At 37.2% G+C, this 18,242-nt stretch overlaps 1 protein-coding gene across 5 annotated transcripts; it reads left to right on the forward strand.

Annotated features, from left to right (window-relative positions):
* Positions 1-11,142: 11,142 nt before the first annotated feature.
* LOC115706176 (nuclear transcription factor Y subunit B-1) lies at positions 11,143-16,517 on the forward strand. 5 transcript variants are annotated; one of them, XM_030633722.2, is made up of 7 exons: positions 11,143-11,366; positions 11,598-11,824; positions 11,901-12,030; positions 12,465-12,470; positions 12,574-12,657; positions 12,773-12,811; positions 16,124-16,517. In XM_030633722.2, exons 2-7 carry the CDS (start codon positions 11,604-11,606, stop codon positions 16,163-16,165), a joined length of 522 nt encoding a protein of 173 aa, XP_030489582.2. In that variant the 5' UTR covers positions 11,143-11,366; positions 11,598-11,603; the 3' UTR covers positions 16,166-16,517. The 5 variants fall into 5 exon arrangements, 1 of the variants encoding a protein (XP_030489582.2); XR_009685708.1 differs by having other exon boundaries at positions 11,363-11,460; positions 11,901-12,470; XR_009685709.1 differs by lacking the exon at positions 11,143-11,366 and adding an exon at positions 11,371-11,468 and having other exon boundaries at positions 11,901-12,470.
* Positions 16,518-18,242: the final 1,725 nt, after the last annotated feature.

Here is an 18,242-nt window from a genome sequence, read left to right on the forward strand (position 1 = left end):
CCGTCTCGTCCCAATGAATAGGAGAACGACATTTTCTACCATATAACATCTCATAGGGAGCCATCCCTATTGTACTCTGGTAGCTATTATTGTAGGAGAATTCAATTAAAGGCAGGTACTTACTCCATGAACCCTCAAAGTCCATGACACAGGCTCGCAGTAAATCTTCCAAAATCTGAATAGTTCTTTCTGATTGACCATCAGTCTGAGGGTGAAAGGTTGTGCTAAACTTTAACTTGGTACCCATAGCCTTCTGAAGACTCACCCAAAACTTCGATGTGAACTTTGGATCCCTATCTGACACAATACATTTAGGGGCTCCATGGAGACGAACTATCTCCTTCACATACAATTCAGCGTACTGATCCACTGAATATGTAACTTTCACTGGTAGAAAGTGAGCCGACTTCGTGAATCTGTCCACGATGACCCATACTGAATCATACATCCCCGTAGTTCTAGGCAAACCAATTACAAAGTCCATTGCAATGTCCTCCCACTTCCATTCTGGAAGGACTAAAGGTTGTAGTAACCCTGCCGGCCTCTGATGTTCAGCTTTAATTTGCTGACATGTTAAACACTTGGACACGTAGTCTACCACATCTCTTTTCATTCCATACCACCAGAAGTAGGGTTTCAAATCCTGATACATCTTGGTGGTTCCCGGATGCAACGAATAAGTCGTGGTGTGAGCTTCATCAAGTATCTCTTTCTTAAGCTCACCAACACTAGGAACACAAACTCGAGCTTTATATAACAACATTTCACTGTTCGAGACTGAAAAGCCTCTAGGCCGACCAGCCATTACTTCGTCTCGAACCTTGACTAGCTCGGGATCTTTTCTGATTCTCTCCAACAGATCATATTGGAGTGTTAGATTATGTAATTTCCCGACCACGAACTCAATCCCTGCACTAACCATTTCCGAGGCTAGTTGAGGGGCTATCATAACCGTAGTACAAACTTGGCCGGGACCTTTTCTGCTTAAAGCATCGGCCACAACATTGGCTTTCCCGGGGTGATACAGTATTTCACAATCGTAGTCTTTAACCAACTCCAACCACCTTCTCTGCCTCATATTCAGATCTTTCTGGGTGAAAAAGTATTTAAGACTCTTATGATCTGTATAAATTTCACACTTTTCACCGTAAAGATAATGTCGCCATATCTTTAAAGCAAAAACCACAGCAGCGAGCTCTAAATCATGAGTTGGGTAACGCTGCTCATAATCTTTCAATTGACTAGAGACATAGGCTATGACTCTGTCAGCTTGCATCAGAACACATCCCAGACCCTGTCTGGATGCATCACAATAAACTACAAATTTCTCTTGATCTGATGGCAAAGCTAACACTGGAGCTGTTATCAAACGTTGCTTCAACTCTTGAAAGCTTGTCTCAAACTTATCTGACCACACAAATCTCTGATTTTTCTTGGTCAATTCGGTTAGGGGCATAGAAAGTTTAGAAAATCCTTCGACAAAACGCCGATAATACCCTGCTAATCTGAGAAAACTTCGAACTTCCGTCACAGACTTGGGCCTCGGCCAGTTCTTCACTGATTCTATCTTATTTGGATCAACCATAATTCCATTCTTTCCAACAATATGACCCAGAAAGGATACCTCAGACAACCAGAATTCGCACTTTTTGAACTTGGCATACAACTTGTGATCCACTGAAATTACATTTGTAATACCATTCGAAGATGATGCTCGTGCTCCTCTTCTGACTGAGAGTATACAAGAATGTCATCGATAAACACTATAACGCAGTTATCGAGGAAATCCTTGAATACCCTATTCATGAGATCCATAAAGGCTGCAAGAGCATTAGTCAATCCGAATGACATTACCAGAAACTCATAGTGCCCATATTCGGTTCTAAAAGTAGTCTTCGGTATGTCCTCCTCCCGAATTCTAAGTTGATGATAACCAGACCGTAAATCAATCTTCGAAAACACTGTCTTTCCCTGAAGCTGATCGAACAGATCGTCGATTCTGGGTAACGGGTACTTGTTCTTAATCGTCAGCTTGTTTAGTTCCCGATAATCGATACACATTCTGAGGGAACCATCCTTCTTTTTCACAAAGAGAATCGGAGCTCCCCAGGGCGATACACTGGGTTGAATAAACCCAATGTCAAGCATCCCTTGAAGTTGTAACTTAAGCTCCTTGAGTTCTGCTGGAGCCATCCTATATGGAGCTTTAGAAACAGGTTCGACTCCAGGTGCCAAATCAATTACAAAATCAATCTCTCGCTGTGGCAGCAATCCCGGTAACTCCTCGGGAAACACATCAAGAAAATCTTTTACCACCCTGACTTCCCCAGGCCCAAATGTTTCAGGTCTGCTGGAGTCATAAACCACCGCTAGAAACCCTACACAACCATTGCATAGTAAATCCCTAGCCTTCAGTACAGAAATAACCGGGATCCGAGACCCCTGAACTGACCCAACATAAACAAATGGATCTTCACCTTCCGGCTGAAAAGTCACCATTTTCCGCCTACAATCTATACTGGCCGAATACTTGGATAGAAAATCCATTCCCAGTATAATGTCAAACTCAGTTAATTTCAATTCTATGAGGTCAGTACTCAATTCTCTATCTTCGATCATAATTGGCATAGACCTAATGCGCCTATTAGAGATAACCAATTCCCCGCTAGGCATTAGGGTTCCAAACCCTCTTTCTAAAATATCACAAGGCCTACCCAAAAGATCAATTACTCTAGTAGCCACATATGAGCGTGTAGCTCCCGAGTCAAATAATACTGTAAACAATAAGTTGTTGACGGGAAGCTGACCTGTCACAACTGAAGGACTGGTTGCAGCATCATCTTGGGTGATGGCAAACACTCGAGCAGGAACCGGTTTCACCTCAGCTTTCGGTTCCTCTTTCTTTGCCTGGGGGCAATCTTTCTTAAAATGCCCCACCATGCCACACAGGAAGCATGTCTTCCGGTTACACTCTCCCGGATGATGTTTCTTGCACCGTGGACACTCAGGGTAAGAGTAACCCTGGCGTCCTCCTCTGCCTTGGTTCCCACGGAACCGCTTATTTTGCCCCGAGCCACCAGAAGCTGGAACAACTTTTCTTTTCTGCTCGGTGGTGGAGTCACCACCATCCCTACCATAAACAGGAGTAGGAACAGTGGGGATTCCACCAACACTAGGAGTCACAAGGGGCTCCTGAAGGAATTTCACTGCCCCCTCGGCTCTCAAAGCCTTTTCAACCATCTCTGCATATGTGGTTGCTTCAGTGGTGGTAATCACTAGATCATGCCGAATCTTTGCACTCAAACCCGCCAAATATTTTTCTTTCTTGCTAAAATCAGTTGGCACAATTCCCGCTGCCAACTTGGCCAATCGATCAAATTTTGTCGTATATTCAGTAACCGACATTCCCTCAGTTTGAACCAATTCGGTGAACTCTTTCCGCTTTGCACTGCGGACTGCTTCATTGTAATACTTGGAGTTAAACAACTCCTTGAATTCTTCCCAGGTCATCAGCGTGACGTCTCGAGTGAGGGTTATCAACTCCCACCACACGAGAGCGTCTTCCTGAAACTGAAAAGTGGCGTAGGTCACCCGGTCATTTCCAACCACTCCCTTAAAATTGAGGATGCGTTCAATCACTGAAAGCCACTGCTCGGCCTTCATCACATCAGGGCCTCCCAAAAACACTGGAGGTGCCTATTTCCAGAATCTTTCGTACAACGGCTCCATACGGTTGCCAGCAACAGGTTGTTCTGCTGGCACCGCAGGAACTGCAACGGCCTGAACCACTTGAGGAGGCACGGCAGGAGGACCTTGCTGCCTAAATCTTTGGATCTCTTCATCTTGTTGGCGGATTCTATCTTGCATTTCAGCAAATCTTTGCTCCCAATCAGGAGGAGCTTGAGGTGGATTTACAGGGCGACCACCCTGAGCTCTACCACGGCCACGGCCGCAACCACGAGGATTTTGAGGATTCCCCTGACCGCCTCCGGTCTCAACCATGCCACCCTGACTTCTTGTATTTCGCGGGGCGTCCATTTAATAGGACTTAGCCCGCGAATCCATAAGCCAGGCAGGTTAGACAGCGATCAAAACTTAACACCGCTCTTAAATACTTAAAGGCAACACACTTTTATAAATAATTAATTAAAATCTAATATGCTTCCTAACATGCTTTCACATTCATATTTATTTAAAGTACTAAACAAGTACGGGCTTACTGAACCATGAACCGAGCTTTCTCTGATGAAGATTGTACATGTCTTAGCAAGCTTCGGTAGACAAACCTAGCGGCTCTGATACCAAAATTGTAACGCCCTAATGCTAAGGCACGCTACAGTACTTTTTCAATTATTGTGCGATCTTTGCTAATCAAAGAAATTTCTCGAAAAACGTGTCAAATTAATTTTTGCTTTAAATACTAAACTTTGTAATATAATATAATATTTACAAATTCTGGGATCCCGTTTTTAAACTTTGTAAATTTACTTTTCAAACTTACATTTCAAAATACATAATTTCCAGGTCGCACAGCGACTTTCAAAATCCAATTCCCAGATGTCCCGAGACCTAACACTCCAGGTCGCGCTGCTTGACATGTACAATCTCACCCGAGCTCAGGTTCATTCTTGTTCAGCCTTCGCCTTTCCTTTACCTACACATGGAAGCGGAGTCAACAGACTCAGTAAGAAATGCATATAACATACCATATAATTTCCGACCTGTAAATAGGCGCCCATACACCTATTTACAGAGCTTAAGAGATGAGTATGAACGTTCAACACCAGGGTACAACCACTATACCACATACACATCGTACCTCACTGTACGAGTGTTGGTAGGGTTTACCCCGAACACTGAGTAGCACTGAGTGATGTACCACACACCTTAGTATTTTCCCGTGCCCGTGTTGGTATCACTGTATCGTACTCACAACCACAATAATCACTATACCAATGCACTCTATAACTTATTCATACAAGTGCTGGTAGTGCTTAACATAATTCAAGCATGCATATACAAACACATATACACACATTCAGATAATCACATCATATATTATACACAGTTCTTACCTGTTTTCCGAATTCAAGTGTGCTGGCCGACCTGAACGGAAATCTCGTGCTAGATGGATGCCCTAATCACAATAATTGTAACACAGATGAGTGACTCGCTAAATCACTTTCCGGGACTTAAACTTGAAACTAAAAGTTTCCCTATCGATAAACCTCATGGCAATACCCTAAATATCTCAAAATTGGGCAAAACTAGGGTTCTGAAAATTCCCCCAACGAGCGAGTTCCCAACCGGAAATCCGGTTCTGGGTCACCATCCGGTCGACCGGTTGGCACAGTCCCCGACGGGTCGGTTGCTGGGAACCCGAAAAATCTCCCCTTGAACTCAAAACTCAACCAAACTTAACCAAACTTTCCAGGGTACCTATACAATGCATAAACAACCATTTCTAACCAGAATTTCACAGAACAATCCATCAATACTCAACTTGCCATTAAAGACCAAAGCTTTAAACTTTAAACTTAAAATTGCATAAAACCATCAACACTAAATAAAACCAGCTGCAAGAAGTTAAAATCAACTCAATAAGATCCTAAAATTCGAACCCTAGGCAATTCAAACCTTAACAGCCCCTACTTAACAATTTCATATATTCAAACCAAAGAAAAAGCTTAAAATCACATCTTCAAAGGTTCTAGGGCTTACCTTAGATGAAACCTCCTTGAATCTTAGCTTAATCCCAGAAAAACAAGATGAAAACTTTGATCTTTACCCTTGCTTTGCCCCAGCCGAAAGAAAGAGAGAGAGAGTTCAAGAACAACTCAAATTCCAATTTCCTTCTTTCCTAATTTTTCTTTTCTTCAAAGTAATCCCTCTTTTCCCAATCACTAATTAAATTAAACTAGGTGTCATCACCCATGGCTGCCACCTACTCCCACCAAGGAAAAGACTAAAATACCCTTTAGACTTTAAACTAAGGTATTTCTAAAGCTAGGGGTAAAATGGTCAAATTCCATAACCCCGCTCAATCCCGATAATTATTATTTTTTATTTTTTATTTTTTTAAAATATTTTCCACTATGAAATAAGGTTCTAAACTTACCCATGTGATCAATCTAGCCATCCATCGCATTTTCCGTTGTCGCCGAGCAAAAATTACAAAAATAACATATTACACATATAAGCTAAATAATACCCCTAGAGTTTAATAAAATCTCCGAAATTGAGAAATTATAACTCTAATATTTATTTCTAAATATTGGGATTCAGAATTAAATAAATTCACAAATAATAATAAAATAATAAAAATTAGTGCTAATTGCCTTTACTAATCCACATTACTAAAGCGGTCATTACAAGTTGGATGGGTGCTTCAGGAGCTTCTTCAACTTCGTCCCTGACCATAAAAATTGATATGGCCGATACATTGTAACACTTCCATGCGCTTTTCTGATCGCCCTTTATTACTTCAACACTTATGTTGTCACATGGGAATTTCATGCATAAGTGTTTGAAGGAAGTAATTACTCTAAAATTGACTAAGACTAGCGTCCTAGGATAGGCAATGGGACAGTCTACTACTATGAACATACAATGCTTAAAAGCGAAGGTAGTAGTACTTCCGACTATACCCCATTCAAAGTAACTGGGAGATGGTTCTTCCTTATTAGCAGTAGAAAATCCCTATTAAAGCCTTAAAGTTGGATAGGGCATGGCATCAAATCAGGTTTAGTTAATCCAATTTCTCTGAAGGAAAACTTGAACAGTATGTTGACTAAGCTTCCATTGTCCACTAGCACTTTGGACACTCTTTTGTTGGTAATATAGGCTTCAATCACCAGTATATCGTTGTTTGGGAGGTGTATGTGTTGGGCGTCCTATTCTGTGAAAGTGATGGGAAAATTCATCATTTGCGAATGATGAGTTGGTGATTGCACTAGGGCACTAACTCATTCAAATATCTCTTCTGGGCATTGGAAGTACTTTCGGTAATGTGCGGTCCTCTAGAGATAGTTGCCATGTAGCCATCCACGAGTGGCAGAGCCAACCCTTGTGGGTATGGGTTCCAAGGTCTAGGGACAAGGACTGCCACTGTAGCTTGCATATTAAATACCCCATGAGGGGCCTGAATGGTTGGGGCTTGCATCACCGGAGCGGTTAGAGCCAGAGGTGGTATTTTGGGAGCTTGAAGAAGGCCCACCCCCTGCAGAGGAGTTATAGCTCCCTACTATTCGAGAATGACGAGCTGTTTGTGAGCTATACCTTGCCTAAGATAGATTATGAGGAACTAGACCCAATGACTAATAAGATGGTCAACACGGGCCAAAGTTTATATCTCATCTTTTAAATAATCACACTCATTGATAGTGTGGCCAACATCACTGTGGTACACGCACCTGTTACTTTGGTCTCTTTTTTGCTTCCCTCCTTTGAACATTTAAGGTGGATTTTTATAGTGGACCATATTGTAGGTAGCCTTATAAACATTCTCTCAAGTGTCGATTAAGTTGGTGTATTTAGTATATTTTGGTTCATACTGACTTCTTCCTTTCTTTGGAGCCTCACTCTAGCTCTATCTTCTTCCACTTTTCTTGTTATGCGAAAAGCTCACATTCAATTCTAGGGCTATGTCGCCCAATTAATTACACGACGATCGCGGTAGTAAATGGGCTATGTCATATCCGTAGGGAGGTAAATTACCACTAAAGATTAATGTAAATAGAAAATAATATAAATGTGAATGAACTAAAAATAATAAAAATGATGAGATGAGAAAGTTGATCAGATAAAGAGTTTGGTAAGATAGAAATGTAACCGATATTAATTCAAAACACAGTTGCAATTCTACACCATTAATTACAACTGGAAAATGTATATAATAAAAGCGTTAATTAATTAATCTTGCATAAATTGAATTTCACCTCTAACTTGACAACATATCATATTATATATCATAAATCGACAAAATACCACTATTAGCAGAATGCAGTAAACAGGGTCGGCCCTGACTTTTAGTGGGCCATAGAAAAAAAAATTATTTTGGGCCCTTATTTAGAAAAAAATATGGTATTTTTCAAAATCAGTAAAAAAATGGTATAATTTTAAAAGGTAAATATTTTTTTTTTGGCCCCTGGGATAGGTGGGCCCTAGGCACAGGCCTAGCCCGCCTATGCCCAGGGCCGGGCCTGGCAGTAAACGACATAAAATATAATAAATATACCAAAATATTAATAGCCTAACTTACATAAGAAAAGTATGACTGAACTTATATAAAAGATACTGCTAACTTTGAAAGAAAAATTAGAAGATGAAGAACAAGTTAATAAATGAGATACGAAGATGAAGCACAAAAGAATCAATATCAATATAAATAATAAAAAGTAAAATAGCTACCATCTAATCTCACCAATATTTCTAAAATAGTTCACTCATTTTTGTCACATAAAATAAGTAAAACTAAGAGAGAAATAAGAAAATAATAAAGAGAGTATAATTTTACTACTCTAAAAATCTGATGACTTTTGCTCTCTTCAATCATCTTATTTATAGAGCAGATTTTGCTCCCACACTTGATAGTTTTTTCATACACACACTGGAGAAAGTGACGAAAAACTTTGATGTAGTGGATAATGGGGCCACATCAATTACTTCAGCTAAGATGGTGGGCTTGTGTGTAAGTGGCTGTTTGAGGAAAGTGGGTCAGGTGGAGTGAGAGAAAAGATAGCTGCACCTATTGATGTTGGGCTTGAAGGAAAACAAGCGACCACATGGCTAATTGAAGACTTCCCTCAGGTGCATTATCATGATCAATTTGGGTTCTTCTATTATTTTGAAATGGTGTATGACTTGGGCTTTGGACGTTGAAGACTTGTGAAGCTTTAACAAGTTAATGTATCTTGATTGGAGAGAGAGATAGAGTAATGCAAGTATATAGAATTTGAATTGGGCCTATTTTATTGGGCTTGACATAATTTTTATTTAAACCACTTTGCTCAAATCTACAAAAAAAAAAAAAAAGTAACATAAAAATTTAATTAAATTAAATATTTCCAACTACAATAATTTTATAATTAAAACCATGAAAATAATTAATTAAATTAATTTTATGGTCGCAATTAAACCTTTAAAATGTACAAATTTGAGCCTTAATCAGCACTACATCTAGTTTGTACCGCCCCATAGCTAGAAAAATTAGTCTACGTAGGTGCATACCCTAGGGCAACAGGTCCGAAGACTGTAGGAGTTGTGTACTGGCTACCGGCCATTGTGCTGTCGAAGCTAAGAATTATGGGGCAAAGGCTGTGCTACTCGGTGGAGTTAGTGTTGGAGCAACTCAAAAAGCTTGAATATAAGTCTTTTAAATTAATAATTCCTTGGGCTCTGTACATGAATTTAGATGGAATTTCAGCCATTTTTCTTTGCATTTTGCTCCAGAGAAAGGAGCCAACTATCAATTTGGACTGAAGGGTCACAAGCTTCATGTCGTTACTGACATTGGTCTTGGCCACTGCTTCCATCATTCTTTGGATGAAGGTCGTAAGACTCTCCCTTTCCTATTGTTTGATATTGGCTAAGGATCTAAACTCCATATCAACGTCCTTGGTGGTAATGAAATGTTTCCTGAACGTGGATTGCAGGTCCTTCCAACCGTGAACTGATCCCAGAGGAAGCCTCTTCCACCCGCCTTCAATGGACATGGTTAATGTCAACGAAAAACAAAGGCACTTGCATAATTGCTGGCTTTTTCTACTTGCATTAGTCGGTTATATTTTAACAGATGGGCACGTGAGTCCGTCCTGCCTTCGTATAACTCTATTTGTGGCATTTTGAAATTTTCTGCTAGTGCCGCCTCTATGATTCGTCTAATATAGGGTTCTGCATATTCCTCCTTTGAATCGGAGATGGCCCCGCTTTGTTTCCTTATTATCTTGGTCAGGGCGACCATCTACTCTTCCAAGCACTTGGATCCTTCCGTTAATATGGTTGTGGAGATCATTTCCATGAGGCATCGCCCTTTCACCTCTGGCTCTTTCCCATTTTGTATTTAGGCGGTTACGGAGATCTATAGTGGACCAAATATCTTTAGGAGAAATTACCTTTATTCCCTTGTCTTGGCTTACAAAATTGCTAGGGCGGTCTTTCCATCCCTAAAACAACAGGCCTTGGTACTGGAGCATCAAACATGTCGTTCCAATCAACCTTGGCTCGCGGATCAGAAGGGCATCCTAGCCCTGGGGTAGGGGTGGCCTTCTTTTTTTGCAGGGACTAGTTGACTAGATTCTAGTTAGTCTTAAGTACAGTCGGAGTAGTCTTTTTCTGCGGTTCACACGTAACACCTTTCCTTTGTCCTTTGCAGGAGTAGAAGGTCTAACATCAACTGGGTCCGCCTTTTTTGTGGGGTTATTTCCTTGGCTCTTCTGGAGTGTTCTCCTATGAAATTTCCTCGTGGGCCTCGAATCTAGCCTGTAGTTGTGCTAGTGTTTTCTCCATCTGGCTGGAGATATCCTCTTGTGCTACTAATTTTTGTTGAGTTATTGTAAGTTCTCCAGCCATTTGATAAACCTCAGGATCTTGTTCATAATAATATCCATCTTTGTAATACCCATCTTTAATCTCGTTGTTGTCTCTGCCATCATCCTCATCATTATTTTTGCCCTCAAGGTCTTCTTCTTGGTCATCTATCTTCTCTTCATCGATGGGGTTCTCACCGACAAATTTCTCCTGATGTTAGGCTTTCTTGGCTGGACAACCACCATCTTTGAGTTTCTCTGATGGTTTCTATGTGAGTTGCTATGTGAATTGTAGTTGCAATTCAAGTTGCTCTGTTGGTTGTTATGTAGATTTTCATAAAAATACAAAAAAAAAAAAAATATTGAAATGTAAAAATGAAGAATTTCATTTTTGTTTTCTTTTAAAATATTAAAAAAAAGAGTTGGTCAAGTCAACTCGCCTAACTGTCAACCCGCGACACGTAAACAAATAGGTTCAGATTATTTTTTTCACCCGAAACCCGCCCAAAATTCAGTGCTAAGAGACACTATAAAAAGTAAAAGAGATTGAACTTAACAAGAAAATAAATAAAAATAAAATAAATAAATATGGAGTTTTTTTTTTTCTTTTTGTGGAAAAAAAAATAAATAAATATAGAGATTGAAAAAGGGAAAACGAACGGTGTTGATAAGCATAACGCCGAAAGGCTTCTCCATTCTTTTCTCCAGCGTCAGATTTCATAAAATCAATTCTCCAATAAAATTTTATAGCCCATCCAAAACAAAAATTCGGTTTCTCTGTCTCGGCGCCAAATACAAAACAACCACTTCCTTCTTCTTTTTCTCTATATAATTTTCCAGGTTTGTATACATACACACACCTTCCTCTCTCCTTTCTTTTCACAAATTTTCACTCTTCTTTGCTGAAACTCCTTAATGCTAGCCTGGACTTAGGGTAACAATGTCCGGCTATTGATTTTTTCCTTCTCTGTTCTCCATTGTATTTTTGGCATGACTGTATTTATGTGTACGCGTGGGTTTTGTGGCTGTGTACGATAAAATCTAGGGTTTTCGTTTTTGGGTTAACTGCAGATCATCATGGCGGAAGCTCCGACGAGTCCGGCTGGCGGGAGTCCCGATAGCGGCGGTGAGCATAGCCCGCGTGGGAGCGGTGTGCGAGAGCAGGATCGGTACCTGCCGATCGCCAATATCAGTCGTATCATGAAGAAGGCCTTGCCTGCTAATGGCAAGATCGCTAAGGACGCTAAAGATACTGTACAAGAATGCGTCTCTGAATTCATCAGTTTCATCACCAGCGAGTAAGTTTTCCAAAATTAATAATTATTCTGAAATAATTAGTAGTCTTGTTTGTCATTTTTCATTTTGTGTGTTTAGGGCGAGTGACAAGTGCCAAAAGGAGAAGAGAAAGACGATAAACGGCGATGATTTGTTATGGGCAATGGCTACGTTGGGATTTGAGGATTATATTGAACCGCTTAAGACTTACCTGGCAAGATACAGGGAGGTAAATTTTGAATCTTTGATTCTGATTTCCTTTTTCATTTACTGACCCGAATTATTATGCTCGATTCATGTTTGGCTATGAATTGAATTAAATACTTAAAATTTGAATTAGACTACACGGTGTTTTGTTGACGTGAAAACTAAAGAATAAAAAGAAGAGCAATCTTTTTTCCGTATCATATCCCAAATCGTATTTGAGGTTAATAATATTCAAATTGAGGTTGTCTGCATGTAGAATTTGAAAATTGAAGAAGGTTTTTCTGTCCTCTCCCTTATGCATCAAGGCAGCACCTTACTTATACTTGTATTTATTCATTTTCGACAAAATGAGTTTAACTCTTTCTTTTATTTCTTTGGGTGCAAATTCAACTCTAATTTTTCCATTCTTGTTTTGTTGACGTGGCTGATTTTGTTGGTGTGATTGCACTGCGGCAGTTGGAGGTAACAATTCTATCTTTTTAATTTGATGTTATCTTTTTAGATTTGTGTTAAATGTAGAATGTTTTCTAAGAGGAATGGTTATGTTGGGGAACAACCTTGACAGGGAGACACCAAGGGATCTGGTAGGGGTGGTGATGGTTCTGCAAAAAGAGATGGACTAGGAGCTGGGCCTGGTCAAAATCCCCAGGTCTGATAATAATAACATGAAGAGGTTAATGGTGCCATTTTATTTTGCTTTTAGTATATTTTAGATCCTTAGCTTACCAAATTTCTTTTTCTGTTTGTTCGAATCAATGTGGCAGTATGTTCACCAGGGATCATTGAACTACATAAATTCCCAAGTAATTTATCTCTCCTTTATATACATATTTGTACCCATGTATGCATGCATAATATTTTGAGAGTAATGATATGTGCACTCAAAATATGCACCAAAACATTACACCCAGTGACGTGATTTACAAAATTGTGATTGATGTGTAATTGTTTGGTGCATATTTTAGGTACACATAGCACTGCACATTTTTTATAGCTACATAGTAAGATGTGAATATATAATTTGAGTTCAAAATTTCAATGTCCTTAAATGACTTAACGCTGTTCTGTTCTTTTTACTGAAATTTATCATTTTTGTAAACATGAACCTTGAATGAGAAATGTTTCACCTCTTTCCAACTCAGTATTTTAGGCTCACTAATTTTGATATTTAATGTAAGCATACACACAATTACACATTAGATGAATAAGACCTAGTGCCATTTCTTAAAACGTAAAGTCTTGTACTCTTATAAAAAAAAGTAATTCAGACTTAATTGGGGTGGAAGATGGGAATAAGAACATTAAAAAAGAGTGAGTTATATGTTGTGAGAAATGAAGAGGCATACACGTACACCGCCTCCCTACTGCAAACTGTCCCCTTTAGGGGTGCTTCACAGAATTGATGACTCTCAGTTTAGGCTCTTTGGACTTAAAGGCCATTAAATTTTAATAAGTTAATAAGAAAGCCCAGTTTGAATTTTGTTTTTACTTACATAGTTTTTGCTGCTAAAATGAAAGGTGAGGTTTTTTATTTAGAAGTCCGAGAAGACTTAATAAAAATACCAGCTTTAATTTTATTCATTAGGAACCTTAATTCCATGTCTTTAATGTAGCCTTTGCTGCAAAATTAAGAGAGCTGAGCTGTCCGTCCCTTTAATAGCGCTTCTTGCTTAACATAAATATATAATATTTTTAGTTATGAAGTAGAATCTAGTTTGTAGTTCTATACAAAATAATTGTTATCTTTGTATTTGTGTTTTAAATAATTTATAAGATATTTTATGCCACGTTTGAAGTTTATGAAATAATAGAATTCAGATATTGTAGCTTGTGGTTAACATTCCTTCTCATGTTTGTGAATGTGTTATCCTTTCCTCGTGTATGGAAAGTGCAATAAAAACATGGAGTAGGATTGGGAATTGTAATAAATAGATTGAAATAAAATTTAATATGCATAATAAAATTGATAAAAAAAAAGTTATTAATTTCTTTTTATCTTTCAATGGAATAGCATTTCTTCCCATTTGGAAATGGAATAGTCATTCCAACCAAATGATGGAAATGTTATTTCTAATGCTTTAAAATGCAACTAAAATGAAAGATAAATTGATTCCTTTCCATTCCATTTCATTACCCCGCAACTAAATACACTTTAGGTTGTATTTGGTTGGGAGGAATAAAAACTATGGAATAGGAATGTGAATGAGAATATAAATAGGAATAGAATGGAATGAAATTGTAAATGCATAAATGAATCAGATAAAAAAGTTATTAAGTTTTTTCTCATTTTCTATTGGAATAGTCTTTCTTTCCATTTCAAATTGGAATAATCATTCCACCAAAATGGTGAAATGACATTCCAATACTCTAACATGCAACCAAACAAAAGAATGGAATTAAATTTGATTCATTTCCTTTCCATTTCATTACCGCTAACCAAACGCTACCAAAGGGTTTTAATCATTTTGTTTCTTATAGTCTTATGCTTATATTAGCTGAGATTTGTATGTGATGAAACCTTTGTACTCTATGGATGCTAGTTTTCATTGATGAGACTTTTTCTCTTCTTTTTTGTTTTCGCACCAAGTAGTTAACCGATGATAGGTAGATTTTTGCTGATTTTTTATTGTTGATTTTAATATTTTAACTAGGGTACACAATCTCAATATGGTACTTCATTTGTATAACCATTAGTTTCAGACTTAAACTCAGAGCTCAGTGGTATGTCTACTAGAAAACCTATTTTCATATTCTTGATTAGGGCTTCCATTTGTTGTTGCTTTGCTCTTTGTCAAGTCTCATCTAATCTTTGTAATTGTCCTCTTGGAATAATAAAGTTTCTCTGCTTCCTTCCAGCTTTTATGTGTATAGGTAGCCATTTGCAAAGGAGCTTTGCTATCCATCACAATGGAATTTTTATTCCAATCCACTTGTATTGGATCTTAAAATTTTACAAATTAATAAAATTTATTAAATGAACTTAATCACTTTGCAAAGGACCAATCAAATAAAACCGAATCAGCTCGTTCAGATTTTTTAATCAGGATGAATAGAATTTTTCTTTCCAAAATTAGTTATTGAAGGATTTAAATGTAAACTATCTAGAACATAACTGCTGTTATAAAATGGATGAAAATATGAGCACAACCAGCAGAGCTAATGTGCTTATCCTGTTTACTTGTTTTTTTTTTCTTTTTTTCTTTTGATTGAAGCGTCTTATTAGAGTTACAAAATCTGAGATTTGATCCCATGACCCCCACACACACACCCCTGTAAGCCCTATTGAGCTAGCCTCAAGTGGTTTTATCCCGTTTACTTGTTACAACAACCTGAGTGTCTATCATGGGTTGAATTCATCTCCAACAAAAACTAACTTTTTTTTTTTTGAAGTACAACTTCTTTTTATTTGTAGTAGTTGTCAAATGTTACTTGTGCATTTCACTAATTCTGATTATGCGCTATTTGCTTTTATGGTCATAAGTACAAATATTTTATCTGAACTTGGTAGTCAAAATGTCTTTAAAACTACCTAAAGATGCATGGATAAGGTGTACTTTCTGTAAACTTTATATGTTTTGTACACTTTTTGTAGACATTCTCTAAGAATGAAAGTTTGAGGTATTAGTAGTATATGTGTTGTTATGTAAGAGATTTAACCTATCATCATCATCACGTGTTACGGAAAAGTCTCACTTCATGTGAGTTCTTTTATTTTATTTTTCTTACATTATGTCATCTCCAATTAAATGAGCAGAATTGAACATTTTTGGTTTGGTTTCTCTTCCTTGATATGGTGCTTGCAAATTATAGGTTAATATATTTAAATAATGTTTCATTTGAGATCATTATTGCCCACTTAAGTTGACAGATCTGAAGTGTATCAATGATGTTACTTGTCATTTAATTTTGTGAATTTAACTTCATTTGAAATCTTTGCAAAGCTATCCTAGGAAAGTAGACATGTGTGCCTATGAATAATTTGGATGAGAGAAGTGATGGTTTAATTTTACTTTTCTGAGAAAGGAGAATACGATATGGGGTTTTATAACCACCATTGGCACAATGAATAGAATTATAACATTGCATGATTTTTTTCTTTTCCTCTTGTGATGCAGGGTCAGCATATGGTGGTTCCCTCCATGCAAGGCAATGAGTAGGACACTTGAGCTTTTCATTTTCAGTTTCCTTCTCTATCTTCTTTTATGCACTCCATGGGTGGCAAAATTACATTAGTTATATCCTCTTTATATGAATATTCTAATTCAGTCTAAGAATTATGTTTCAAAGGCTCTCTTTCCCATTGGGTAGGGATTTATTTTTACCTGGTTAATGATCTTACTCATCTGCAGTTGTGTAATGTAAATCACTTGTCTCTCTTCGTAGTATAGTGGGCTCGCCATGGAAGACTGCTTAGATGTATGGCTCCAAAACCTATGAACCGAAGTCGTTCTTTTCTCATTTTTGCAGTATATATGGCTAGTCAGTATTATTACGATTGTTTTTCTTCTCTGCACAGTGTTCATTTTGATTCATATTATTACATTACATGAACGACGTAACTCACTCAATTTTGTGACTTTTTCCACTCTATATACATTCAAAGAAAATTGATAGTGTAATTTTTCTACAAAATTTCCCCAAATGTCTCCTTTTCCCACGTTGAATGTTTGTATCCTTTTTTCCATGTGAAATGCAGAACAATGTGTAAACGTAAGACATGAATAGTCTAATTTTTTTTGGAGGATAGATGACAATGATCAAGTTATTCCGATTAGTGATGGAAATTTGGCATGCGGGGTGGGTATCCATGGTACCCATTCCAAATGGGGCAGGGATTATCCGTCTTAATGATAATGGTGTGGGGTAAGATGTAATTTTATATACTTAAAGTGGGTTTGGGGCGGGGTTGGAAGTGATACTACTCACTCTATATTCGATCTATATATAGTTTTTAAATTTTTTATACAGTTTTCTAATTAGTACGTAGAAAAAGTTATTAGCTATACGTACAAAGTTGATTATTAATCTTAATTTACTGTGTTGGTAGAATATTTATTTTAAAGTTTATATCTTTGTACGTTTTATTTTCATTTTGAATTATATTACATTATCATTTTCTTATTATTATTGTTTTAATCCTAATGAGTACCTAATGGGTTCTCATACTTAATGGGAATTTTGTTTTCGAGAGTGGGGATAGGGGGCATAAATGGGAAATGGGAACAAGGTTGGTAGGTACATTATCCACTTATTATTCACTCAATTTTTATTATTAATTTAGACTATTATAATTTACAAAGTTTTTAGTCAATTTGTATCTAAAAATACATGTTGGAATATTTTTTATTTTTTTTAAAAAAAATAAAATTATGACTATGTTCGTTACAATTATAACATCTTTTTTGTAAACGTTTGAATAATTTATCGTGATGACAATAAGTTTAAAATTTTTTTAGCACATGTGGTAAATTAAAATATTTGGAACTCTATTTTCAGTGCTGTAACTATTCGGAATTTTTTTAAAATTTTCATAGATGATATTGTAACATAACGAACGAATCTTGTTATAACAAAAAAAAAAAAATCACCATGTAATTTTAGATATAGAAATAAACTAAAAAGTTGTAATAAGAGTTTAATTAGCACTTCTCTTTATGCTATAATTGAGAATGGTTCTGAGGTAAGATTTAATATTTAATTCTACAAATATAAAATGTGCATAAGTTTGATACCTTAGGCTAAAGTGTTTAACATTTATCATGTAAATGTAGAAGCCAGTTGTCGTCATTTGAAATTGGTTGTTGTAGAAGTTAAAAGTTGGAAGGCAAAACTATCATGTTACATGCACGTGAATTGATATGATAATGGAGAGAAGAGAATGAAGAAAATAGCTCGTAAGGTGGCGTGGTGAAATCATATTATGGTCAGTCAAAGGGCCATTTTTATTAATTCCTTTTCAATTTCCATAACAAATAAACATAATAAATATATTATTGATGTGTGTATTCATTCCCCCACATCGCTCACGACGTGACTTATTTTGTTGGCTCCACGCGCCAGCCAGCTCATCAACAGGGCACGTTATTGCATTTTCTAAACACCCTTTTCATGAGGATCTACCTAAAACCCTTTGGGAATTTCCTTCTTATTATCTTTGATGAAATAGAAGAATAACAATCAAAATACAAATAAAATATTACAAACGGTACTGTGAAGAAAATTTTAGAAACGGTT

The sequence above is a fragment of the Cannabis sativa genome, chromosome 1 (assembly GCF_029168945.1).
Source record: "Cannabis sativa cultivar Pink pepper isolate KNU-18-1 chromosome 1, ASM2916894v1, whole genome shotgun sequence".
NCBI classification, from domain to species: Eukaryota; Viridiplantae; Streptophyta; class Magnoliopsida; order Rosales; family Cannabaceae; genus Cannabis; species Cannabis sativa.